The sequence below is a fragment of the Excalfactoria chinensis genome, chromosome 3, assembly GCF_039878825.1.
Source record: "Excalfactoria chinensis isolate bCotChi1 chromosome 3, bCotChi1.hap2, whole genome shotgun sequence".
NCBI classification, from domain to species: domain Eukaryota; kingdom Metazoa; phylum Chordata; class Aves; order Galliformes; family Phasianidae; genus Excalfactoria; species Excalfactoria chinensis.
In genome coordinates, this window is record NC_092827.1 from 100,612,257 (window position 1) to 100,639,640 (window position 27,384).

Sequence of the window (27,384 nt, forward strand, 5' to 3'; positions counted from 1 at the left end):
ACACCAATCATTGATTTATAATGGTTTTAATATAACTGCAAATTGAAGAAGTTTGTATACGTCTCTTTTGTGTATTCTGAAGATCTCTTTTGTATATTTTATATGGTTACATACATGCTACATCATTGATTTCTCTTCAGAACTTCCTGGATCTCGTTAGAATTAATCAATGGGGAAAAAAACACCACTTAGAAGAATGTCATTTATATGTATCAGAAATAAAGGATTGAAAATTTGGCCTATGTAATTTGCTTACTTAACTGTGTGGGTTTTTTTTCCTTTTGTGCCTAAGAGAGCAGATCTATACGGTAGAATACTGAAGAATACTTGCAGACTTACTTAGAGTATTGAAAGTGTTGCTGCTCTCCCCGCCCAGCTGAACATCTTCAGGCTGATGTTTCAGGTGAGTTTATTATACATAAAGAACGAACATGTTCAGCAAGGGTTTTGTATAGTGACACAGCATATCCTACCCTATTGCTTTTCCTTTCATCCACTTGGAGAGTTTTATCTGGCTTGTACTGTATTTTGAGAATTGGCAGAAGATCTCACATCAGGGAAACACTGAAAGTGATTGTCAGATAGAGTGAAACACCTATTCCTGACTACGTTGAATTTCAAAGACAAAGGAAGAAGTAAAGCTGTTTCTATGTTTGTAACACTGCATAGCCTTTTGTACTCACCCACAGCCTCATAGAATGCTATGTAATGCTATGTACCATTTCAGGAAATTAGAATTTATTTCCACGGTGCATCTGAAACTCCATCCTGTCACAGATCAGGTTACATATAGCAAGATGCATGTTTATCTTCACTGCTCTGCAGCTTGCAAAGGTGGATCCACAGCAGTTCATGTGTGCTGAAGACCAGCCTGCTAAGTGCTGCTCCAGTTTCCCAGTCCCATTCCCATCCTTGCAAAGCTGGCAAGAGCACCTGGAGAGAGGAGAGCTGCTCCATTCACTGAGTCTTTAACCCAAGTACGGAGTTCAGCCTGAGCTGAGGACACAAATACATTGATTACCTGTCCTTTCCACCACAGAGACAAATAAAGGCTCCACTTCTGTGCTGTGTTTATTAATATACACTCACAGCAATGCCATTGAGATAACCGCTGCAATCTACCTTCATTTTCAGGCAGGCAGTGGCTATTGACTCATGCAATTACTGTGGTGAATCTTGCAGTTGCTTGCAACTCTCATACCAATAGCTGATTACTGAATGCTTATTCTTACTTTTCTTTTGCTTACCAACAAAATATCAACTATGCACAGAGATTCAAACAAAGATATTATTATGAAGCAGGTTACCAATCCTATTTCCTGTTCTCTGCACAGAGACAGATGGAACTGTTCTTATTTCTACTTGTTGGTACAACACCCATTTTGCTAACCTAGAAGAGAGAGTAGGAACGGTATTTCACATAGATGGAACTTGAGTCAAAGGACGTGTTGCCCTGTTGGCTACAAAAGATGCCTCTCAGATTTTGTGGATTAAAATAAAGTCTTCATAAGCAGCTGTTAGACTACAATGCTCCTCCTAATTCCATATAATATTTTGTTTCAAAGCAGCAGCATGGCTTTGGAGTCCAGCCTCTGTTTGCTGAGGCTGTGAGGGCGTGGATAGGCCTTAACAACACTGTGAAAACTGGTGGTTAGAACTGAAAATTACACCTATGTATTTCCAAACTGTATGTCCTGGAGTGCTTCAAGGAGTATTTCAAACTAAGTCCTAAGACAAGTAGGATGTATGCAAGCAAATTCTCATTTAAGACAATGGAGTTGCATTTTCTTGCACAATGTTTATTGATGGCCCTAGGAGTGCTAACATTGGAAAAGGACATTTTCATAGAGCTGTGGGCCAGAGAAAGTTTGCACATGAGGAGGTACAGTACATGGCATCATCTAGAGAAAGCACACTGCTGTGTTAAATCTGACAATGACAAAGCCTGCACGGAAGTACACCCACCTTTAAATCCCATACCAAGAAATGCATTCACCCTAAAACGTGCATCGTTGAGTTCATCACATAATCAGCACCTTTTTTTTTTGGACAAGCAATCCTTTTTGCGAAACATACAAAATTTCTTTGCACTCAGCAAAACTAAGGGTTGTCTTGAAAAGGTGGCAAGGCCATGGCATGAAAATAAGGGATAGACCCTAGAGAATGCCCAGAGCCAACTCATCCCCCGGCTTTCTCCAGACCCTCACCCTGGCTGGTAAAAAATTCCCATGGGAACAATGATCAGTACCATTTTATGACTCCAAGGTCCTTTCTCTGATGTCCTCTGCTGTTTAAGAGATGAGGAAGGGATGTGGAGGAAATAGGCTGAATGCTCCAAATGAATCAGCCTCTTGCTAGAAGTCTTGGCATCTTGAGTTTTGACCTTTAGTCAGGCAAGGCAAGTAGCACATAAACTAAGACTTCATTAAAGCTTTGTTATAGACAAAGCAATCCTCATGTAGCTTTGGATAAAGCAGCTATCGGTCACATTTTAAGGTCTCCCTCTGAACCACCACCATAATATACACACGACCTTCATTGCAGTAAGCTAACATCAGTGTTCTTCCTTATTTTCCTCTGGCGCGTATCAAGCGGTTGTGCTGTAGGGTCCAGCCTTCGGTGCCCCTCATGCCTTTTCCCATCTCCATTAGAGCACTGTTTGCCTGGGTTCAGTGCTTTTAAGTCTTTCTTGGCATAACAGCAGAAAGTGACAAGGTGATAACTCGCTTTCCACAATTTAAAACAAACAAGCAACCCCCAAAACAATAACCATGCTACTTCATATGGTCTGGCACTAAGAGTGTCTCTCATCTGTGCAACAATTCTAAATGAAATATAATGTAGTTTTCGACTACACCTGGAAAACATCACCTTCCACTTTACTCTTCATTCAAATCTGCATCACAGCTATAATCTGGCAGCAATCTCCTCTCTAAGAGGAAGCAGTGGTTGAGCAATTAAATGTGAAAATTCTATGAATCACAGTAGGTGAGTCACGTGAACATGGATTTTTGTTTCCATTACAGTCCCAGTGCTTTGTGGTCCCTCCGTTGTAAGACTAGTTTCATGAGGAGAGTTTGCTCCTCCAGCTTTCCTTCTACACACGCACAGACCATGGCTTAAAGGTCCCTGGCTCAGCAGAAGGGCACTGTAAAGAGGAGAAAAAACATTACTGTGAGCAGCAGCAAGAACAAAGGAGGGTTCTGACCTGGGTTCACATGTTGTCTTTGAGGCAGGTGATTTTGCATCACTGAAGATCTGAGCTCATATTGAAGCAGAGAGACACCTGTCTCATGGCCTTGCGTTAGACACAGCGCCTGGCCCTAGCTGAAGCCAGGCAGTCAGTGTTTCATGCAGACTCAAATTCGCTTTGGACCCCCCCTCCCCATCAGACAGTGATGCAGGTGTTTGGTGAGGAGGACTGAGATATCCAGGTTTTGCTGTTAACAACAGTAGGGTTCAAGCTGACAAGTGCCTGGTGGATGCCCATGTGAACAGACAGCAAGGTTTTACAAGTCACAGCAGAACTCTGCAGGGATTCACTCTGCATGGCCCTGTCACTGCACTGTGACAGAGAACGAGCCCATGAAGAGATGGTAGCAGTGTTAAATCTTGCACTCCTTCAAGGCAAGCCCAGAACTTCTAATGAGAAACCTGAGATCATAACATTCAGAAGAAGTGAGCATTTCCCATAGCACTTTCTCATCCTATCCAAGGGAGGCTAATAAATCATAGTGGGCCTGCAGTGTAGATTCCCTAAGAGATAACGGTCAGGAGTATCAGATCAAATCAGAACCTTCATTCCACAAACTGCATTTGGAGGAAGGAGGGATGGAATGCTATTTCCGAGATATTGCCTGTCCTAGCCCTGGCAATGCCAGTCTGTACATTTGTCCTTCATCTGACGGTATATGAAGTGAAGGATAAGGCCCAAGAAATAAAAACCAGATGCTTAAGTACAACCACAGCCTCTCTGGGCTCTGGGCACAGGTCTAGCACACTGTGTACGGTAGGCTGGTCAGGGCTATGAAAGCATAGTTACCATTTTTGTGAAGGTGTCCACACAGGCATTGCGGATCCTCTCTGGGGTGGCAGGGCTGTCCAGCCTGAATGGTTCTGTCACACCAGAGTCCTCCCTTGCTGAGTAGATAGCATCTTTAATGGCATAAAAAACTGAAGCAGACAGGAACAGAGGTGGCTCACCCACAGCCTAGACAGAGCACAAGCAAAATGAGATTGCAGCTCAGAGCAGTCCTGTCCCTGGAAACACCAGTGGGGCTGAGAGAAGGATGAGCAGGTCCTAGATGACAATCGTTCTCATTCCTGCTTTGTAACTTCTCAGACTCCTAGATGTGCTCAACAAGGAAAAGCTGCAACAAAACAGCACTTCTCCTTCCAGGTGTGAACTTCAGTCTATCAGGAGATAGGAAATAGCAAGCTAAAACTGCTTCTCGTTAACCAGGTGTGAACAACTCCCATTCCATTGTAAAAGGAGATGATGTGAAAAGTATAAGATTTCTAACACAGGAAGACTGCTACAAAGGGGAAAAAAAACTAACCCATTTCCACATCCCTTTGGATAGTACAAAAAACTGCAGCAAAGGCAGTTCAGGTGAGGCAGTGGTAAGTGGAATGGGCAGAGCACACGATGTCCCATCACTGGAGGCCCTTGCAAACCAGCAGGAATACCTTTCTCAGGGATTACAGAAGGGTTGGACTGGATGGCCTTTAGGGGTCCTTTCCAACTCAAACCATTCTAAGATTCTACAATACTACATTAACAAAATCAACTGTTCTGATGAGTGCATCATCACTTAATCATGCATTCATACAGGTCTAGAGCAGCACGAGGCCTACAGGTCATGCAGGCATACCTTGGATGAATAAATTGCCTTGCTGTTGGGGCAGTCACGGAGAAGAGACACATAGAATTCTGTTGGGATGTCTCCAAATGCCGGGATTTTGTACATCCCAGGCCCTCGAGTGTACAAGTTCCCTTCAGGTGAGTAGCGCAATTCCTCCATGGTGAAGAGCCCAATGCCTTGGACAAACGCTCCTTCTATCTACAAAACATCCAAACAAGGTTGTGTTCTCGATTTGTTGTTGCTGTTCTTCCCCACACAAGAGCAAACAAGGACAATTTCAACCACAGTTTCCTCCGTTCCTGTCTAAATCTCAACTTTTCATCTCTAAACGCTTTTGTTGATTACAGTTTGGTCCATATATATATTGATTCCTTCACAGGCAGATTAGCACTGCGTGGTATTTCAAAGGACATGAAGAAAATACATCTGAAAACAAGCTATTTTACATTTTGTATTTATGTACATATATATTCTTCCATATTTCAGCACAAATGCTTTCTCAAGTACTGCTTATTCTCAGGCTAGCAACACAGACCACATGGAAAAACACTCCCATACCCATCCAACTATTAAAGTCTTCTTGACATGATTTTTCTACTGTAAATCTTAGAAGGAAAAAAATAAAATACAGCATTCCTTAACCAAGCACCACGTGCCTGTGGTCCTGCAGCTATCTTTCTCTCTTTCCCCCCCCCAAATCCTCTGCAGCAATCTAGGAAATTGCCCTTTCTTTGGCAGGCTCCATATAACCCATTTCTCCTTTCCCAGTCCCAGCCCAACAGGCTGAGAATACAAAGGCTCTCTTTCCCCTCTGCCACTTCAAAGAGAACACCTCTGCTGGAAAACTTGTTGCTGTTAGAGTTTCATCTCATCTAAGGCAAACTTGTGCTATGGAAATAAACCCTGCAGCAGCATCACTAGCTATATATATAGCATCACTATATTTTCACTATACCGACACCTACAGTTAGCAAAGGAGTTGGGATGTTTTGACTAGGCAAGCATGAGCAAACACCTAACAACACATCTCAGTGTATCAGATAACCTTGCGTTTACTACCTTTTTTTGCTGACTAATAAGTTAGGCCCTGCCAGGGAATCTTCATACCCCACACAGCAGTAGCTGGAGGATAGAATCCACTGCCCCAGTCCTCAACACTCAATAATTTTCACTAAATTAAACAGTGCTTGATGTTAACAGACAGACAAGAGTGGAGAAATCAACTGCAGGATTTAGTGGCAGAAACTGGTCCTGGAGTGAGGTTATTCCACAGTAATAATATTGTCTGGATTCATAATCCTCTGCCCACCGCACAGTTAGTTGTGAGTCAAACTGGTGTTCATAACCAATCTAAGATGCTTCACTGGATACTCAAGTTTGCAGAGGCACAAGCTAGAGCAGGTTAATGATCTATCTAGAAAGGTCTGAGAGCAAGGTGATCTTGAACAGGGTGAAACTAGTGAGACTGTTTCACTTACCTGCCCTATATCTATGGCTGGGTTCAGACTGGTGCCAACATCCATAACAATGTCTGTGCGGATGTTCTAAGAGACAGAAATGAAGAATAAATCAGCACGGATGTTGAAAATGGCACACTGTGGTTTCATTTGAGGAAGAGGAGTGCATCCCCCAGTACCCATCCTTGGCCGCTGTTCAGCAATCTGTGTCAAGTTCAGTTCTTCCTGCTATCTTTCAAACCAGTCCATCCCTAAGGCAAAGCGAAGCAGTGCAGATTCCCTGATGACCAATCGGACCCAATCTGTATTAGTTCCAAGCTGCCAGGCTCTGTGCCTGAGCACAGCCCATTAATTGGAAGGTCAGATTCTAATGAGTTGTCTTTTTAATTCTGTCTTTCTCTAAGATCCAGCACTATTAAACTTAAAGATTAACTCAGTTCTGATATGTTGATGTTCCTTTGCGCTAACACAGAGCTGCTACCTCTTACAAAAGCAAATCCCATAACTTTTGTAATCAGCCAGCCAGCCCCATAATACCCCTGCAGGGCAGATAATTATCATTTCATTATTCTTCCCAGACAGTTGGAACATAGAAGTTAAGAAATTCACTGAAGGCCACACTGGACCAATGACAGTGCTAGGAAGAGGCTGACTCCCAGTATTTGCTCCAGCTCCTTGTGAATGTTTCCTTTATCCAAACACAGAAGACTATTTCCCTGCTGACCCCCTCACCTTGTGGTCACCTGTCAGGCAATCTATCTCAACCTCGGAGCAAGCAACACCATAACTGAAGTAATGGAACGGCTTCCCTTGGTTCGTTTCAAAGTTGTAGCCAACATCAGGAATCCTTGATGCAGAGAAAAACAAAATCAGATTTAATTCCGCAGTCAAGGGGAAATAACAGTGCAATTTGTCAAGAAACTTAATTCACTCGTGGTTTATCCCCTCCATCAATCCCACGCAGAAATGAAAAGCATAAAAAAAGCCCTATAGATAGACGTCTGATAAAGCTGCCCTGTATTCCCAAACCCAACTGAAACTACTTGAGCCACCTTCTGATGAATCTCGGGGCTTATGGTGACTATTATAGACTCATTCTAACAAATCCATTAGCAAATCCTTCGCTTTTGAGTGCAGTTAAACATTTCTAGGAGGTCACTGCGATGTTTCTAGGTAGGAAAGGGCATGCAGTCCTGTATTAGCAGTGACAAAGGGATTAGGGATGCAAATCTCCCCAGAATCTCCCTGGATGCAGTCAGTTGAATAAGAACTGCCTTTGCAGCACGATTATTCACTCACCTATAAAATCCCGTGGCTGATAGACTAACGCAGTTCTCATAGGCGGTTTTAATCTGGCAAGGTGAATAAGAATTTGAAAGCAATTATGGTCCAACCAATGCCTGAAACACAGCTACCTCAAACACATTTGGAGGAGGACTTGAACAGAAGGTGTCTGGTGATGGACAGCTGACACTCCACTACTCAGTGCCAGCAGTGCCAAGTGAAATGTCTTCTGGCAGCTGATCCCCCACATTTCCTGATCAGCAGCTGCCAAGCAGAGCAGCCAAGCTGAAAGCCTCACTTGTGTATTTTGTCTCTCAGTTAGACAGCCTCTAAGACAAAGGTTAAACTGCCAGTCTCTAGTCTTTAGGGAGGCCAGGAGAAATCCTGTTCTGACAATGAAATCTCTCAGCCAAAGCTCCTCACCTGAAGTGGAGAACTTCGTTCTGAAAACAATCTGAGAGTCTTACAGCACATCAATCTCTCATTATTGAGGTTATGGAGGAATTGAAGTCAAGGAGCACTGGCTGCTAAGTCAGAGTCATCCTTGTCACAGAATCCTTTCAGTACATACAAGATTTCTTCCTACCCAGGACTGGAGCCTGACTACAGAGACACAGGTAAACACTCAAGACTTGATGGGTTCCTGAGCAGCCTGATCTAGAGGTTTGCAACCCCCCAGAGCATGGGGTTGGGGGGTTGGAACTAGACAATATTTGAGGTCCCTTCCAACCCAAGTCAGTCTGTAATTCCATGGTTTGGTAAGGTTTGTCATGAGGAGGCCCCAGGATCGGTCACAACTGATGCTGAGGAGATGAACCCTTGCAAGCTTTGACTACTTCCCTTGCTCTCTTTCCTCAGGTCTCTGCTAGTGAGATGCAGGAGGGCATATCTGCATTCAGGGACTGACAACAAAAACAATCTCTAAGAACGCCCATTTGCCTGGTGACAGATACAGACAGCTTACCCAGTCTTCCCAGGACCCCTTGGGATTAGACTGTTTGATTGGTTCAAGTCTTTTTAAGATGGTCTGACATGCATTCTAAAAACAAATAGAGAAAACCAATATTATAAGGTTTGAAATGTCAGTCAGCAGTATTAAGAGCACTTCAAGTCTCAAAGAACCTTCTGCTTAAATCATGATTCTTTTTAGGACTTTGGCATATCATAAAATGGAACAAAGTTCACTAGAAAACAGCTTGCTATGTAGAAGAAATGTTGACTGAAAAATTTAAAGCAGATTGTGTTGATAGAAGAGAATACCAAACAGCACAGAGCTTTCGAGATCAATATACAAAACATCTTAAATTCGTGTGTTTATACAGTATTTTTACCAAGTCGTAGTGTGTCACCTTAGCACATATTGCAAGATGATCTCATAACACTGGAAACAAATATTCTTGCCAAAATTCAACCTCCACTAAGCTGTGCAGAGAATAAAACCAGCCTGAAGTTGAGATTTTTAACTTTCAAGGTTATCTTTCCTCTTCAAATCTGAGGATGACCAGGGCTAATTTCTTCTTTGCAAAGGAAAAGTCATATTGCCTACAAATAGATGCGCTGATAATTCTATCCCATGTCAGAGATGATCTTGTGCTATTGCTACAGAAGGATAGTTACTCTACGTTTATAAAACTTATCTGTCTTTGGTTCCATAGCACAGGCCACAAACCACCTGCAAGCAATGTTTGCAGCACAATATATTGCTACAGACAAGGTCTCATTAATTACTAAAAAGTTAGCCATTTAAATGGCTTTTTTCTTCTGTTCACTTTGAGTAATCACAACTACATGACTACAAAAGGACTGGAATAGAAAGTTAAAAAGTAACTGGAAATAAATATGGTCATTCATTATGCGACATCCCCTCGATAGGTATAGCAGAAGTTATGAGGTATCCTTTGCCTACAAGTCCCTTTTGAAAGTTATATTTTCCTTAAGCAGTAGATAAATACACATTAACTTTTCATCTTCTTGAGACCCAGCCTACAACCCAATAGCTTAAATAACTTGGGATCAGTACATGGACAGCCATCCCGTTGATGTCGGCACTGACAGATGCAGCTGTTGGGGAGGTATTAGGGACTGTGTTTGTGCTGGTCTCACTGATGTAAATTTTGGAGGTAGGGATTCCCAGTGACCTGCTGGCAACCTGTGGAGCAAAGGAAAACAATTGGTGAGTGATATTCAGGAGCGTATCCACTCACTGTCTACACTGCCAGAGTCCACACTTAAACCTCCATACTGTCCCAATCCAAAATTTCACCTTTCTTGGGAACTCAATTGACTTTGTGTGGTTCAGTTTGCCCTTCACAGGCACTGTGTGAGTACATACGTGGACACTGTCCAAAACAGTAAGCATTCACTGCATTCTTCTCAATTATAAAAGTATCAGCGGATACAGAGCCCTATCAGATTCCCTCTTCATTTCCCTGCTGAAGCAATGTTGCTCTCTTAGGCCTTTTAAACTATCACGGCATGAAGATATGCAGGTACATGTTTGCAGTACGAGAAATATACACAGAAAGAAATTAACAAGCTATTCTTATCATATGACAGTTAATTGCTGCAGAGACTAGACTGCAGCCATAATATGTATTATCTACACAACATGAATTAATTCTCATGCTAAAATGTAATAATACTCCAGAAAACTCATACTGCAGCTGAAACATTTAACAGGAATTATGATTTGTTACCCTGAACGTGTACAGAGAGGAGGTGTCAGTTTGCCTGAGGCAGTCCTATAGACAGAGTGTAATTTGCCATAGAAGGTGTCTCATTCGCTTAAGTCCAAACTATTACCTGGATCATTTTGGTGTGAAGCCCTTGACCCATCTCAGTCCCACCGTGTGTAAGTAACACAGAGCCATCTGTATATACATGGACCAGAGCTCCAGCCTACAAAAGGAAATATCAATCAAAGTTTTGTCATAAATGAAGTAGTGAAGACCTCATACAAATTACAGAAAGAACGAATGTTCTTTGGTGTAATTAAAGGCACTAGTTTACTAAACAAGAGTCACTTCAGATGTGTCTCCAATTCAGTAAAAGTTCCAATGACTTTGCAAACCTCAGCCAATATTTTCAGCTGGGAAGGCAGGTGAAGCAGCCCAAACCTGCCTCTGTCCACTTGAACTTGCAAACACCACTGATGGTCCATCAAGTCAGGTTAAATATAGGAATGAAAATGACCATTTGCCAGTGTCACAGTATTTCCACTATTGAGGAAGATGGGACAGATAGGGAAATAAACATATTACAAACAGTGAACATTTAATTGCATTGCATTGGGTTGTTTTTTTTTGGCTAGTTTAAATTGTAACAGCTGTTACGTTCATTTTGGTTCAAAAATGTTTTGCTTTTTCTTAGCTAACTTAACTTCTACAAAAAGATCTGGCTTAGTACAAAGGGAGGAAAGTCAGAGAGGTAACAAATTTAGCTCCTTTATAGGAGCTAAAAGAATGACTTCTACAGACCTGGTTCAGAAACGGGACAGTGAAGCTGATGCCAAATTTGGTAGGAATAATACACATCCCTCTTTTCTTCCAGCGATTCTGTCTGCAAGGAAAAAACATTGTTCACCAATGAATTTTTCACTGAATCTCAGTGCCACGCTCCCCTCTGACAGGTTTGGCATCAAAGTAGAAATGAAATACGTGAACTAAATATAGACAGAGTTAACTGGCAATTTTGAACAACGAAAGGTTTTGTTTACAAGTCCCTACAAGAAGAAATCTGAAATGAAGGTGGCCTCCTAAGCATTAGCAATTGTTTGGCTATTAGCTAATCAACTGTAAATATAGGCCAACTAAGAAAGATGATATAGCAATAGGAAGTCTACACAAGTTTTCCTGATTGTCCTAAGAAAACTCAAGCAAAGTCTGGACTCTGCGGACTCCTGTACCCTCCTGCATTTCCTTACAAAACAACTTCATGCTAAGCCTGATTCCTACCTTATCTAAGATATCAGGTCACTGTGACAGGCTTTGTCACACAGTGGGCCTGAAGAAATTCCAAAACAAGAAACTTGTAGAAGTCATTCTGTGAGTATATGAACTAACTTCACATCACTCAAGTTGCTGAGAGAACTCCAGAAGTTAGAAGGTACAATCAGTAATTCCACAGCTGTGGAACACCTACTTGTTGAATTCTTCAATTAGCTTCTTCCTGGCATGATAGTTAGAGCTTAACAGACACTCATCCCAGCATCGCCGTAGAGTAAACCCCTCCAGTTTTTGGTTAAAATGAGTCAGGTCTCCTTCATGATACAGGTTGATCTTCCGTACCTTCCCAAAAAGTCATACAAAGGACATGTCAAATCTAATGTTTCAGACCAGGCCCTTTTAAAGGGTGACATCAAAAGCACATTGATTCCTAGACTTTACTCTTCTGTTCACTCTACAGAACAATATAAATAACAGATAAAAATCTGTTTAAGGAAAAATGGGACATAAGTCATTAAAGCTGGAAATATTCAAGAGAGATTCTTTAGTATATAGCTAATTACATTAAGACATCTAGTGCCCTTGGGCTTTTTCTATCTAGTCTTAAAACAGGTATTTCAAAACCGAGACAACGGAGGGAATTTAAGGACGAAGAAGATTATTCATTCTTTAATGGGATAGTCATAAAGAAAGTCTGAGATTCTTCAAAGGGTTTAGCAATAATGAAGCAAAAGTTCTTATGCTCCAGAATTTTCTGCAATTGTATTCAGTCTTAAAATCTTGTTCAAAGGCAGTGCTGCCCTGAAATGTGTCGATGGATCTGTACCTCCTCAGGTGGTAGGCCACACTTCCGAGCAAGGTCACTCATCCAGCACTCAGCAATCATCATCCCTTGGGGACCTCCAAAGCCTCGGAAGGCTGTGTTGGAAGACAAGTTGGTCTTGCATATAAAGCCCACGCTGCTGACATTGGGGATATTGTAGGAGTTATCCAGATGTAACAGGGCTCTATCCATAACCTGGTGAAGAGAAGTGATGGAGGTGTGCACATTTTACATGAACTACATGTCAGACTTCTAACTAACAGCCAAAGCTAGCCTGGAAAAATTGAAGATAGTTTACAACAATGGACACTTTCTTTTCCATCCCACATATCTGCAGTAAACACAGATGAGCACTGAGGTATAACCAGTATACCTTCCCATTAGTGACAGAGCATCAAAGCAATATCCTTAAGGAAAGGAGAATGAAAAAGCACACTTTTCTATTGATAATTAGGACCCTGGAACAGATTGAGCTTCCAAGTTATTCTTTGGCTCTGGGCTCTACCTGGGCCAAACTACTTTTATATGCCATTATCCACCTGGAAGCATCAGAAACTTCTTTTAATTATACTAAGTAACATCTTTGTAGGAAAGAGGTCTTGATGATATCAAGTGACTCGGCAGCTGGACTATGGGAACAAGGTCAAATATACAAAATACAGATACAACTAAAACACAGAATTCCAAGTCTTTGTCCACTAATTGCCCAGGTTAGGAAATGGCCAGATCTTTCTCATTTGTGTTCCCAGATTTCTCTTCCAACGGGAACAAAATGAGGTGATTATGCACATCTCAAACTTATTTCACAGTAGAGCACATCCCAGTTTCCTGATTCAAGCATGATCAAATAGGCATTTCACACATACACACTCCCACTGCCTCTTACACCCATATTTGATATGAAGGCACATGCACAACATTCATCTTCATACAGCATGGAGCACATTGCTAGCATCAAATGTAACTAATACTTGCAGCCTTCTTACACTGAAATCGATTCATTTTCACAGAAAATTATCAAGGTCTCAGCAGACTTGAGAAGAAGAGCTAGAGTGAGCATGATTTACATCAGGCTATTGGGTTGGATACTCTCAGAACAGAAAAGGAAATGTTTCTGTTCCACAGTACAAAAATTCATGAAGACAATTTCAGAACCCAGGCCCACCCTCCTGAACTCCAACGTTAAGCCTCTGTTAGCTTTAGCCACTCCTCAACCAACTTGTTGATTCAGGCACTCTGCCACGATCACACTGCTGACTTGAACATATTTTATTTCAAGAAACTGGCTTTCCCTAAGCTGGGAGACTATCAGCCACCTTATGTTGCATAGTAAGTTTCCTGTCACAGCCCTCTGTAGTGCAAGGCAAACATTCTTGACCTTTTTAACTTAGACATTAAAACATCAGTATCAACTATGTGGCACATGCCAGGGCAGGCCACTTGACTCAGAAAGCAGTTGTAGAAGATAAAAACATTAAGAACTGTTTCTAGTCACATCAGAGAGCAGGACGTTAAAGCATTGTTGTAGACAAAGGTACTAAGTCAGAGCAAAAGGTTATGCAGGGAAACACACTTTCTGCCTAGTAATCCTATTTTACATACCCCGTGAGAGAGATCAGTAGAGTTGCCCCCATTGCAGTAGTATGACACTTCCAAACTCTTGACTTTTCCATTCTTCATGAAACCGACCTGTCAAGAGAGTTTTGTCAGTAATGTTTTTCCTACAAAATGTTGTTTCCTACTTTACTTCGAAAACTGAATAGACCTCTTGAAGACAAAAAGTTGACCATCTTCTGCTGTAGCACAGGACAAGCATACATAGTAAATGAGGATGCTTCCCAGAAGGGTGTCCATGCATGCATCTTAATCTTGATCCAGAAAACTCTTCTAAAATGGATGCTGACCGTTTATCACAGTCACACTTTCCTTAACTTTTGTCTTGCTTTGAAAAATGAAAGCAGTTGGATTGAAAAGGGCACAGCAGAAAGGAGGTCAACGAATTATTATAGTGCTGTAAACAAATAGCCATCTGAGATCAAAGTGACCCAAATCAGAAAAACTTCTGCAGGAAGTAGAATTGTGCAAGCCAAAAGATCTTTAATGGGGCTAATGCCATAACCCAGCCAAATATTTGCAGCAGGGTATATCAGCAGTGAAACAACCAGAGCAGCTACTTTATCACAGTGCCTTACTATTCACTGACATTTCAAATGACAACAACACTAAGACACCATGCATTCATTTCATAAGTGTGCATACCTTGTACCTCCCCAGGAAAGGATGTCTCCCACCACTTATCAGCATGTCCTCATCTCGATCCAACATGCACCTTACGGGTCGGCCAGTTCTGTTAAAGGATACTTTTTTCAGGCAAATCCTGATCTATACAATGCAGTTCTTACAGAAACATATTCATCTTTTCAGTGCTTTTCTAGAGAGGCAATTGTTGTGTGAGTTAGGGATAACTTGCCTGGATTGTGTATCTTTCTCTCAAAAAAAAAGGGTTAGATTGAGGAGAGAAGAGAGATTCAAAGACAGACCTTTAGGGTTGGGGCCTGCAGTTGAAAACACTTCTCGAGGCTCCTATATACTGTTTTGGACAGACAGCATGAAGAAGGGAGGATAGTTTCATACAGAGAGATACTAAAAGGTGAGAAATGACTTCATAATGGCAAGGGGGAATGGTTTTAAACTAAAACGGGGGAGGTTTAGGTTGGATATTAGGAGGAAGTTTTTCACCCAGAGGGTGGTGACGCACTGGAACAGGTTGCCCAAGGGGGCTGTGGATGCCCCATCCCTGGAGGCATTCAAGGCCAGGCTGAATGTGGCTCTGGGCAGCCTGGTCTGGTGGTTGGTGACCCTGCACATGGCATGGGGTTGGAACTGGATGATCATTGTGGTATTTTTCAATCCAGGCCATTCAATAGTTCTATGAAATCACTGTTTTCTATATTCCCTCTCAAGGCACTCTCTTGGCTTTTCTAGGGAAAAATGCATATGAGTCATGTAATAATACTAAGCACTAACTAGCCTTCAGTTTGACCTTGCAACCTGAGTCACTTATTTGTTATCCAAGGAGGATGGGAGGAACTCTTCATTTTCTAGCAATCCTGCTTTCCCCATGCCTCTCTTCACACTGTAAAAACATCAAGGGAACGTCATAGATATGATTCTATAGGCTCTAAGATATAAAACAGTGGTGGTTTGAGTGACAGAGATTTTTTTAAAACTGAATGTATATTACTGGCTGTTTAATAAAAGGAGAAGGCTTGCTCAGAACAGGAAAAACAAAGCTGCTTTAAGTACAGGAGCATCATTCTGGCTATGCTCTCCCAAAGATATTCAGTGCACAAATGCCATCTCAGAGGCCGTGTTTGCTGGCAACTACAAAAAGCTGCACAGTTAAAGATGCCCCAAATCAAAACTCCAGAAGCACACTTACAATCCGCGCTTCAGAAATGGTTATGGTTTAGGCTCTTTCCCTGGTCTTTTAGGATTTGAAAAGCAATAGGTTCTGTTCAGTGACCTCCCCTTCCCCCAGGAAAAAATCCAAAAAGCAGAGTTTATATAAGAGCTGAGAAATGATGTTGTATGGTTGGCACAGCAGGGGTTTGAGCAGAAAAGAGGGTCTCATATCTGTGACATACAAAATAACACAGATAGAAACCCCTTCAAAACTCAACACTAAGTGAAAAAGATGAGTAGAGATTCAAGAGTTTCCAGAGGGTACTAAAAGAACAGAAGACTGCTTTTCCTGTGAAAACCTGGCATTTCTGCATAATCTCAGGTCCTTTAAGCAGGTTTCTCTTCCAGCTAAGAGCTCCTTATACATCCCTGTTAGGAAATCCCAAGCTTGTTACAAGCTGCTCTAGGGCAAATGTTGCCCAGAAAGAGGCAGTCTGAACCAGGTGAATTCTGAAAGCAAAAAATCCCAAGTTCCCACACTGAAACTTACTTGAAGGCTGCCACAGCCACTACAGTGGTCAGAATAGTATTTCTAGTCTCTTTGCCTCCAAATCCTCCACCCATTCTTTTCACTCGGACCACAATGCGATTAGATGGGACTCCCAATGCACTAGCAGTAAACTCCTAAAGAAAAACAGAACCGCAGAAGTGTTGTATGGAACTATCCCATCCACACCACCTCCCTTTTTAACATGTCTTTCAAAAGCCAGGCTTATGGTCCTGTAGGCACCCTCTGTAATCCCCAGTTTAAGAGATGTGATGCCAACAGAAATATCAGTCAGCTGAAATCAGATTTGTGACACTAATTTGATGGGACTTTAAAAATTAGCCTTAGGTGTGGGATTTATTATTTATTATTAAGCATACGGTAAGTTAGGACCAACTGCAAAACAACCATTCATCTAGTCTAAAACTGATACTCGAAAGTCTTTTGGATTTGAAGTCAAAGAGATCCTACCTGTGTCTTGGTTAAGTTTTGAGTTGACACAAAGAGTTCCATCTCGCCATCTTCCCCCTTGGGCACAGCCAAAGTACAGTGAGTTTCCAGATAGAAATGCTCCTGTCCACCAAGGTACATCTCTCCTAGAAAATTGAAAGAAGGGTCCCATAGAGTGTCATAAGATGCTTATCACCATTCTCTTATCTGCACACCACCAGCCTTTTTAATTGTTAAACATGAAATATTTGTGTTGCGCAGCACCGGACAACCTTAGCTCTAAAACTGACTATTCCATTTTGATGTTAAAAAAATAATCAAACAAACATTTCAAAAACAATCCTGCACTCCATGCCATTGAGCCAGTATCACCTAAGATGGTAACCCTGCCTGTGGCAGGGGAATTGGAACTTGATGGTCCTTGAGGTCCCTTCCAACCCAAGTCATTCTGTGATTCTGTTTGATGCCTTCCAGACTATCTTGATAACACTGAGATGAAGGATATCCTATTTTAGAAGAAATGTTTATTCTCACCTTCCAAAATGTGATCAGATTCTTCAAATCCTTTCTTCACATCTCCCTTTTTAATCCGCTTTATGGGTTTAATGAAGGATTGTTTCTCAATAGCTTCCTGGGAAACAACAACGCCGTGAAACTTTTGTGGAGACAGTGTGAAAGCAAAGCTCCTCTGACTGATGTAGAAATGTTTAAGATAATGCACAAGTTGTTGTATGCTAACTATGGCAACAGGCAACTTATTTAACATCATGGATCCAGAAGCTCAAGGACCGTAGCCAACAGAGCTATGACTTCTATCGTGTGTTTAACTATAGTCCATGGCCCAAAGGGCAGTACAGAAGGAAAGGAGACAGAAGGAGAAAACTATATTCCTGCGTGGAGTGAGAACTCCTGCAGAAATAGTCCAAACACAATCTTTCCTGTGGAAATTTTAATGACTGCAATGCACTGTTGCCAAAAGTGCACTTTTCCATCATGAAAGCAAAACACAACAGTGATAAAACGGCAACAACAACAAAAAACAACCCATTTTTGGCCCCGCTCTCTTCTTTGTATGTTGAATAAGCAGATATAAGATACAGAAAAAGAAAAGTTCTATCACGTGGCTTGAAAATGAACTACTCATGCAAACAAATCCAAACTTCTTCTCATAGATGACTGTATGTCTGTGGTGGACAACGCAGAGATTCTTTGAGTCAAATCCACATTACAAAACAGATGGCACAAAAAATTGACCCTTATAAAAAATGAATTAATTCTAACTTCCTCCCAGTAGTTCTCATTTCTCCCTAATGACAATGGCTTTGTCCAGTTTTCTCTCCTTTCTGGATGTGAATGCTGTATTAGATATAACTAGCTTTTACTCTCACAGGCAAATCTTGTCAATAAGTGTTCCAGTTAGAGAAAAAAAAGGCATGAAATGATCACAAATTGTTGACGTGTTTCTTCAGTTTTGAGAAGGTCCTTTCAAGGACTGCTGCATCCCCATCACAAAGACAAATGCAACACATGGCTAAATAGCCATGAGTGAATGGCAAAGTTCACTAGAAATCAGAGCTTTGAGAGCTAATAGAGGAAGCAGACCTGAGCCAACGTACCTGAATTGTGACTATAGGTTTGAGCTCCTCATATTTAATCTTCACAGCTTTAGCAGCTCTCCTGGAATGTTCCTGTGTGTCTGCAATGACTGCACCAATGATGTGACCAACACAGGTGACCTGCAGGCCAGATTTGGACCCACCACCAGTTAGTGTGTATACATGCAGTAACTGCAAGGCTCGTGTTAATTCTCTTCAACATTTCCTCTTCCCCCTCCCCCCTCCCCCCCCCGCACTGTTTGGTCTACATAAAGCCAATTTTGAATAGCATAAGGAATAAATGAGTAGCTAGAGTAGGGTTTTTCATGTCCAAGGAGTTTTCTGAATGGAATACAGCCATGATTACTCATAACTCCACAAGAAACACTGATCACAGATAAAGGAGAGGCACATGAAGCAGGCCTTACTGCATTTGGCACATAGTTATCTATTGATTCCAGTGCAGCCAGGATTTGTCTCTGCATACGGCAGAGGACTTCATGGGACAATATAAAGTATTCTTATCTCCTAGGCAGCATGACTGGAAAAGGCTATTTTTAAGAACATACCACATCCTCAGCAAAGACAGTCTCATCATTCGCGATGCCAGTGACGTTACTGCCAGGAACATCCTTAGCAGAGACAAAACACACAAACCCAGGGACACTCTGGGCTTCAGATGCATCTACAGAACTAAGGAAAGAAAGCAGGAGAAGCAGAGTTATTATTTCTCTTTTTTTTTTTCTGTGAGTGCTTATGAGACACCGATAAATCTTCAGGCTTGATTCCATGAAGTCTTTCTATGCAAAAGAAGAGTCTGTCACAGGATATCACATGAGACTAAGGCAGAGAGGCAACTAAAATCATTTTCATTGAGTATTAATCACACAAAAAATGAAGCTCTAAATAAAAAAACAATGGTGAAAGGTTGCTTTTGCAATATTATGTACATGGGCTATGTATTTGGTTGGCTTTACAAAGGGACTGTTGTCAGTAGAAGAGCTGTGGCCTTGTTTCTGCTGAATAATTTAACATCACCTATAAACTACTGCAATTTTTTCAGCACTCTTGTTTAGATTCCTGAAACTCCACTGTAAGATGTGCCTGGAAGTTGTAGTTTATTAATCCCAGTGCTCTACAGATGTTTAAAAAGAACACTGACACGTGGATGTGAACTCTTAGGCAGCAGGAGCAGAAGACAACGCTATTTTCCTTATGAAAAGTCACTTTCCAACACTTCTGCGGTAATGCCTCAGAAAGAACCCCCTAATCGATTCTCTTAGCAATTCTGACCAGTAGAATCATAGATTGAGGCACTTCTGTTACTTCTGTCACCTAAGGAAACATACTGCCACGTCCTCTACCGAATGACACAGGCATAGCTAGAAATGTCAGTGTGCAATGCAGGTGCAAGAGAACATGCACAGCAACCTCTAGAAAATATTGCACACTGTGGTAATAGGCATAGATAGGATGCTTTCTTTATGGCCTCACCTATACTGGTAATAGAAACAGTGCTTATACACTTGTGGCACTCACCAGTGACCACATTGCAACATATGAGATTTAATCATGATGACGGAAGAACATTTTTTGTCACATGCTGGAAGTCAGCTACTACATCAGTGCACCAATGACCACTGTATGCTGCCCATCCCATGTTTGACCACTGTGGGAAACCACTGGGCAGGGAGTCTTAAGTGGGCAGGAAGTATTGCCTAAGGAATAAACAACACATCACAGGGCTATCGAGGGCGGCGTGAGGCAATGCCATGAATTAATTCTGCATGTTTGAATATGAGATGGGGCAAGAATTCTGCCTAGGGACAAGGGCTTAGGGTTCCAAAACAGCTAAGTCAGTTAATTCCCTCAGATTTCCCTTCATACTGACTTACAAGGCAGCTGTAACATCCACATCTCACCTTCGTGCGAGACACCTCCACACACAACAGTATGCAATGAATTAGAGTTCCCACTAGTGAAAGAAGCTTTCCTTCATCCTCAGCTTATCATGTCAGTGTTTTCTAGGCCACCAGGAGCTAAATGTTTGCAACACATGAAACTCAGGATCTACTTACAGGATTTTAGCATGGGCTTTGGTGCTGGTCACCAATGTGAGATACAGCTCATTCTCATAGTGTGGGATGTCATCACAGTAAACAGCCTCCCCGCATGCTTGTTTTGCTGCTGAAACGTGCACCAAAGGCCGGCCCACCGTATCTTCCACCAGCTGCCCCCTGGGCACTTCCTAGAGCAAAACATACTGCTGACTTCATTGCTGCTAATGCAGGGGACAGAAGCATGGATGGGAGAGTAAAAGACAAGGTGAGACATCCTAGCAGGACGTGTAAGGGGACAGGGAATCAGACCTTAGGGAAAGGAAGATAAATAGGATGGAGTGGCTACACAAGGAATAGAAGAGAAGGAAGTGAAAGGGATTCAGCTCACACAAACTTCCAAGTTCTGCAGCTAGCTGTTCTCAGTGCTAAAAGAGGAAAGGAGCTGTGCTGGGCGGTGACAGAAAAGAGCACTATATCCTAAAGAAAGGAGGGGATGGAGACCCAATTCAAATCCTTAGTAACAGTGTTATGGAAGTTCATCTACTGTTTATTCTCAGGGAAGAAACAAGAAAAGAAGCACTGCATGAGCTAAAGAAAAGCCTAGATAACGTGTACAGCTACTTACTTGGAAGAGCTGGGTGCTTGCAATGGGATCTTTGTGAAACAGCTCCGTGGCACTGATGTAGTTTGGGGGGATAGGTTCACACACATTGTTCTGCTAGAGAATATTAAAGATAATTATCTTGCCAGTCAGTCCCTTTCTCATATTCCCCAGTAGCCAATCTGCCTGAATTTCAACTCTTCCCCATGCTTTCCACACTAAGACAGCACATACAAGCTCACTCTTCCCCAACCTGCCTTCCCTAGCAACACTCACAGGGCCATTCTGGTGCTTGCTCAGCTTCTGAAGGACGGTCAGATAGAATTTGAAGAAGAAGCTGAGTGTGAGCGTGCGTCGGAATTCCACCATCCCACCAGGTGCAGAAGGAGACAGGTCCATCTCTCCTGCCAACAAGCGGCAGGCGTCCTGCAGCAGCTTCTCATTCCAGTCTCTGTAAGGGAACACAGGTGACACTCAGCCTTTCCTCAGCCCTAACTATCACCAGGACAGATTTCCAATAGACAAGCTCATTCAGAAAAGAAATGGCTCTCTGAGAGCCCAGTACAGACATTGGAGTGCAAAGAGTACTAAAAGAAGGAAGGCATCACACTACATACAGACTGCTGCAGAAGTATAGCAGCATTTCTTTCCTTTTCTCCTTCTGGGTACCATTACTGAGAATGATTCAGGGTATTTGAACTGCTCCTGTTAGTGCTGTTCCCCTAGTCAGCCTTGCAGAAAAATTCCTACCTGCCAGTGAGCTCTTGGCAAGTTTTTAGTGCCAGGATGGTTGTAGGAGCCATTCCACCATAGCTTAGTTTGACCTCCTGCACTCGGCTGGTGCCATGTTGGAACAGGACTCTCATTCCACAAGTCACAATAGCAATGTCATCCTCCCTACGGTAAGCCTGCTTGAAAGCTGAGAAGTATTCACCCTAGGAGACAGAAAAATATTTATTTATTCCCTGTCTTGGCATGTTTTGGAGCACAGAAATGGACAAGCTGTTAACCTATCCCTATATAGATGAGCTATTTCAGGGAACTGTATCAGGTGGATTCATCTTGCAGTGATATATTTGTTCAGGCAGTGTTATATATCACATAGGTTGGAAAAGACCTTCAAGTCCAAAATTCACACGATCTTAAGATTAAGCCTAACGTATTACACTGGTGGTTATTACCCAAGATAGGGCTGTTTGTGAAATGAGCTTTGGCAGATCTGCATACAGTTTTCCCACGCCATGAGGAAAACAACCAAGTCAGATCTTTTTTTACATAAACAATCTCACTATTCCTCTGCAACCTCTTTCTCCCAGGCTGCCAAGTTGGAGTTCACAGGCAATATTTGCAAGTTGGAAACCTAATCAGTAAAAATCAAATCCCTTCACACCTTCCCTTCTTGCTCTAATGGAAGTCCTTGAACCTCGCAGGAACTGAAATCAATAACTACAAATGGTTCACAGTTCTAGAATGCACCAGACTAGTGCATGACTAGTCTTGTGAATGCAAGACTCACTGTCAGTCTGTTACTTGAAATGCAACTCTCAGTAACTACCCTGAATCCTCTATTGGATTCCATGGAAAAAAATGCGCCAACAACTACAACTCACAAAACTCAGCAGCTCTCCTATGGTGGTAAACAAGAGATTACCATGCTACTGGTTTACACCAACTGATGGTGTCATCCTGGAGTCGCAGAAAAGTCAGTTTTTCCCATTGCCTGTCCTGCAGTGCATAACAAATTCCTCTTCCAGCAACCTGAAGACTTGTAGAGAAATCAGATCTGATGTCTTTGCATGGCCATTCTTGAGAGTTTTCTTTCTTGAATGCTTCAGCCAAGTGACTGCACAGCATAGCAGTCTGTTCTGTTAATTATCTCTACCATCATAAGTGGACGGCTCTACTGTTGGCAATGAGAGCAGTTTCATGAGGAGCTGGTTTTATGTATTGAGATCTTGTTACTGGAGATATAACTGAAGTCTGCATTTCGTTTCCTAAATCCAAGCAATTGGTGGGCAGCCATCAGATAATGGCAGAAGAGCCAGTATTATTGTCCCAATTAGCTTTCAAAGAGAAGAGAAAGAAGCCAATTCTCTTACAGCACACCTCAGAAATTTCCAGTAAGATCATAGCGAGGAGCATAAAAACTACCTCCACTTCTCACAAGACACTACAAGTGTTATAGGTAAAGTGTCCTATGGGAAGAAAGATACTCACTTATTCTTCGTTACTAGGACTGTAGGCAATGTAACCATGGTACGAGCTGCCCTGCATGCCCTACCTCATGGCAAAACAAGAGAATGTCCCCTCTAAACATTCACAGTGATAGTTTACAGGTATTGGCTGTCTCACAGAAAAACCAAGTAACTCATAAGGGCTCTAAACAGACTTAGATTCTTCCTCCTGCCTGGACAAGAGGTAACACCTGGTAGGAGCACAGTAAGAAACTCAAAGCTTTGAAAGATTCATAGGCAATATTTGCATTTGCAAAAACATTTCCATGTCAGTTCTTCCAGACAGAAACATGGACTATAGAGTTCAGTGATAGAAGAAGGTTGGAAAATACCAATTTAAAGGGTGAAATAAGACTTCGTGATCTTTCTGTCACTCCAGTGTGGAAAAAAAAAAGTGATAATACAAACCTTTCTAAGTTCATAGAGAAGCACATAGTCACTGTGTTGTTAAGTGCTTTCTGTTTGAATATGACTTGGTTTGTTTATGACACTGAATATTACTATCATAAGTATTAAATAAGAGTGAAAAATGGCCTAGAGGAAGATATATGTGAGGAGAAGGATATGAAAATCTAATGGTCACTAAGTGAGAATGCAAATGGTGTATATAACGTTTGTGAACCTTATCTGGAACACAGGGGGCGTTTTTATAGCCTAGAAGTGAAAAAAGATTGTTAAATAAAGGGCATGTCCCATTCCAGGAATGCTGTGTTATACATTAACTGATGCATCCATTGCATCAGCTCCTGAAGGCTTTATCGCGTGCCTTCCTTGGAGAACTTTACTCTCCCTGGTTTCATGTTTGTGAGCAAAGACCAACCAAGAAAGCATAAAATCCAGAGTTCAAAAGTTGTACTAGTTTTTCAGATGGATGAGCTGCACATAACCAATGGACCTCACCATTGCCCTGCTGCTAAACATTTATTTGTTTTGGGAAACTGCCATACAACTTCTGCATGAATGGAGGAATGTGGCATTTTCCATCAACTCCCTCAAAAGTGTTTCTCATTTTGAGAAAAAGCAATGCTTCTTGTAGTTACCACAGAACAATTATTCAGAAATACATGTAAAAATGTCACAAAGAAAATACCTATGTTCTCTTAGTATTTAGAACTAACAAAGTTGTTGACTATTCTCTCTATTAACCTATTCTTTTTTAATCTATTTTCTATTGTGATGGCATTTCAGGTAAACAGATGCTTTCCAGTTACAAAATAAATGTGCTACCACGCTGTGAATCCTTGAATCTTATAGCTTGTAGTCTCAAGCTCTAAAACAGTAAATACCCTCACACCAGAAGATTACAGTCTGACATTATCTGCCCTGAAGAGAAAAAGGGGTTTTACTTCATAGACACTGAATCAGTCATGCAGTTAAAGAGGAGCGCTCTATTTGAAGCTGCAAGTCTCATTGCCTAACTGCCATGATAAATGGTCCTTCTGATTTCAGTCTTGCAAGTCAAGGAAGCTCAACTTTGCCTCTTATCGCCATATTCTTCCCCATTTCAGTTCACAGAAATGAAACAGGATCCTCAGAACCAAAAACTTCCCATCAGGAATTGCTAGCATCTCTGCTGTACTATTTCACAAACAGAATTTAGACCTCTGGGAACATCACATTGGTACCTTTCACCACTACTGAATGTGCTCAAAAGCCTTTGACAATAAAGTGGAGTTTTTATTCTTTGTGCCAGAAAAAAACTGGGCTTGCTACAGAGCTTAGTTCCTCTTGCTTGCTAGAAAGAGTATGTTGCTATATTTTTACCAATACTTTATTTGCCTGCTGATGCAGTTGCGACTACATAAGCATTTGGAGACCAGCCTTCAAGGAAAAATGCCTAGCAGTGAATCTAACATTCAGGTAATAGTAATTTAACTATGTAGATGCTGAAGGCTTTTCTACAAGCTTACCTCCTTGCTGTAGGGTATCTCAACAGAGAGGAGTACTTCCTCAGGCTTAACTATAGTTTTTCTGTATCCAGTGAAAAACTTCTCATCCATCGTGACAGTCCTCTTGCCCGCTGTAGAGCAAGGAGAGATCAATGGTGAATGAGTATCTCAGACAAAGAATGGAAAGAATATATGTGATAGAACCTTTAGTCTACACAAATCATTCTTGATATGATGTCAGTTTTCATTTTCCACTCATTTCATTTTTCGCTGTTCATCAAATCAGGATTTCCTCAGCTTTACTTTGATCGTTATGTATATCTAAACTGTCATAGATTACATATCTGTTCATATCTGCATAAGAACTGATGAAAGAGATCTCTCAAAGTCCTCCTTCCTTCATATAATTAAAGCTGAGACTCTGGTTGGATTCGTTTCTAACATTTCAATGCAATTCCCTCTTTCCCCTTTCCACAGCCTGCGTTCAAATGTGTTACATAAGAAACCACTGAGAAGACAGACTACTTCTGAAAAACAACCTATTTGAAGAAAAACTTCTTCCTAAGAGCAAATACAAATTGAAACATTTACTTTTCTTCACAGGAGCAGAAAAAAAGCAACAGAATTCAGCCTTTATTTCAAAAACCCACAATAATCAAAGCATGGCGGTGACAAAAATATTTTTACACCTTTTTTGGTTTTTGTTTTTTTTCTTGTGAACAGACATCTTCAACCAGTTCTTCACAGTTTCTGTAAGTGCATGCGCTGTGCCAGATTTGTTCTGGCACGGAAGTTCAAAACTCTTTAGGAAGCCAGTCTTCAGTCTATCCCAAAGACTTTAGCATCAGAAAGGGCAAAGCCCCCAACAGTCAAGCAAAGAATATTTTATGCATTGCTGACATGCTCTTTCAAGTTCTGATCTGACTTAATAATCCATAGGAAAGGACTAATGACTATTCCATCTACCTCAGTGCCATGAAGAAATGTAAGTAACTTACCCATTGATATCAGAGTCAGTTTGCTTCCACTTGCCATTAACACAGGATTTAAGTCAGAGATTGGGCTTGCTGTCATTATGTTCCCACCAAGAGCCTAAAGGGATAATAAATAAAATAGAAAAATATTAAAACTTCTCAACATCTAACAATAACACCTTGAAATCCTATATTATCCCATGCAGAATGCACTAAGGATTAGCAGCACTTGAGTTTGCTTTGATACGCTCTTTCTGCTTACTCAGCAACTCCAGGCTGTTAATGAATTAAGGATATATAAATATAAAATCCACAAAAACAGCTGTTGCCTCACTGATACGAACATTTGTCTGAGACAGTTTTAGCAGTAGTCTTTGGGTAATGCATCAAAACTACTTTATGCTCAAGCCACATATGCCCCCCGTTGTCAAAATTCAATTGGTGTAGATGCAATTATGGAAAGACCCACGGAGAAACTTTTCAGTAACATTCAGAAAACAAAATGTTTTGACAGCAGCACAAATACGCGGCCCAATATATTGTAAAATTATATCTAGTTAGAATAAAAGCAGGTTGGCTTTGCAGACAGTAAGAGTTCCGTTGGAAGGGAACTTTAAAGATGGAGCCCAACAGCCTGATCTCTTCAGGGCTAACCAAAAGGTAAAGCATATTAATAAGAGAATTTTCCAAATCCCTCTTGACTATTGGCACCCTTGGGGCACCAAGTGCATCAACAGAAAGCCTGTCCCAGCATTTCAACTCTGACTCACACAGTAAATAAATTTCTCCTTGTAGAAGGAGCACGAGGCACACCAGTGCTGGATAAGGGAGGCCATCTCCTCAGACTAAGCTCTCAGTTCCCAGCCCCCAGTTCTCCTGAGTCACTTACTGCAACGTTCCTGATCTGTGGCCCTGCAAACCACCGCAGCTGTTCAAGGGCAGCCTGGAAAATCTCAGTTTTGTAAGAGGGAAGTTCTGCCACCGCTTTTCTCAGCACCTCTTCTACAGAGCTTAAAGTACAGGCAGCGCCGAAGGTGATCCCTGCAGACCAATGAGAAGTGTTATTTTTCTTCTCCCACAAGTCTACATACAGCAGGAGAGTTATGACCATGTCTACAAAGTTTAGATGCCACTGGATTTAATTAGGCAGCAAGCATTCAGGAAAGGCACTCAAGTCACAGTGGAGTATTCTGTAATGCAGTGCAGGTAAACAGGACATCCCAGAACAAAATTCACCTTAAAATCATGGTGATACT

At 41.6% G+C, this 27,384-nt stretch overlaps 1 protein-coding gene across 1 annotated transcript in view; it reads right to left on the reverse strand.

Moving 5' to 3' along the window:
• Positions 1-1,780: 1,780 nt before the first annotated feature.
• Positions 1,781-27,384, reverse strand: part of XDH (xanthine dehydrogenase) — a 39,681-nt gene continuing 14,077 nt past the window's right edge. Inside the window, exons 12-37 of the mRNA XM_072331981.1 lie at positions 27,018-27,169; positions 26,153-26,246; positions 25,176-25,285; positions 21,782-21,966; positions 21,308-21,482; positions 21,056-21,145; positions 20,449-20,618; positions 18,940-19,063; positions 18,392-18,511; positions 17,310-17,406; positions 16,797-16,921; positions 16,329-16,462; positions 14,633-14,720; positions 13,976-14,062; positions 12,377-12,568; positions 11,747-11,892; positions 11,083-11,164; positions 10,409-10,504; positions 9,627-9,755; positions 8,571-8,645; positions 7,622-7,674; positions 7,055-7,169; positions 6,344-6,409; positions 4,875-5,063; positions 4,043-4,210; positions 1,781-3,148 (exon numbers count right to left, since the gene is read on the reverse strand). Of these exons, the coding sequence (XP_072188082.1) occupies positions 3,098-3,148; positions 4,043-4,210; positions 4,875-5,063; positions 6,344-6,409; positions 7,055-7,169; positions 7,622-7,674; positions 8,571-8,645; positions 9,627-9,755; positions 10,409-10,504; positions 11,083-11,164; positions 11,747-11,892; positions 12,377-12,568; positions 13,976-14,062; positions 14,633-14,720; positions 16,329-16,462; positions 16,797-16,921; positions 17,310-17,406; positions 18,392-18,511; positions 18,940-19,063; positions 20,449-20,618; positions 21,056-21,145; positions 21,308-21,482; positions 21,782-21,966; positions 25,176-25,285; positions 26,153-26,246; positions 27,018-27,169 (3,113 nt within the window). The 3' untranslated portion in view covers positions 1,781-3,097. The remainder of the gene's footprint in view (positions 3,149-4,042; positions 4,211-4,874; positions 5,064-6,343; positions 6,410-7,054; positions 7,170-7,621; positions 7,675-8,570; positions 8,646-9,626; positions 9,756-10,408; positions 10,505-11,082; positions 11,165-11,746; positions 11,893-12,376; positions 12,569-13,975; positions 14,063-14,632; positions 14,721-16,328; positions 16,463-16,796; positions 16,922-17,309; positions 17,407-18,391; positions 18,512-18,939; positions 19,064-20,448; positions 20,619-21,055; positions 21,146-21,307; positions 21,483-21,781; positions 21,967-25,175; positions 25,286-26,152; positions 26,247-27,017; positions 27,170-27,384) is intronic.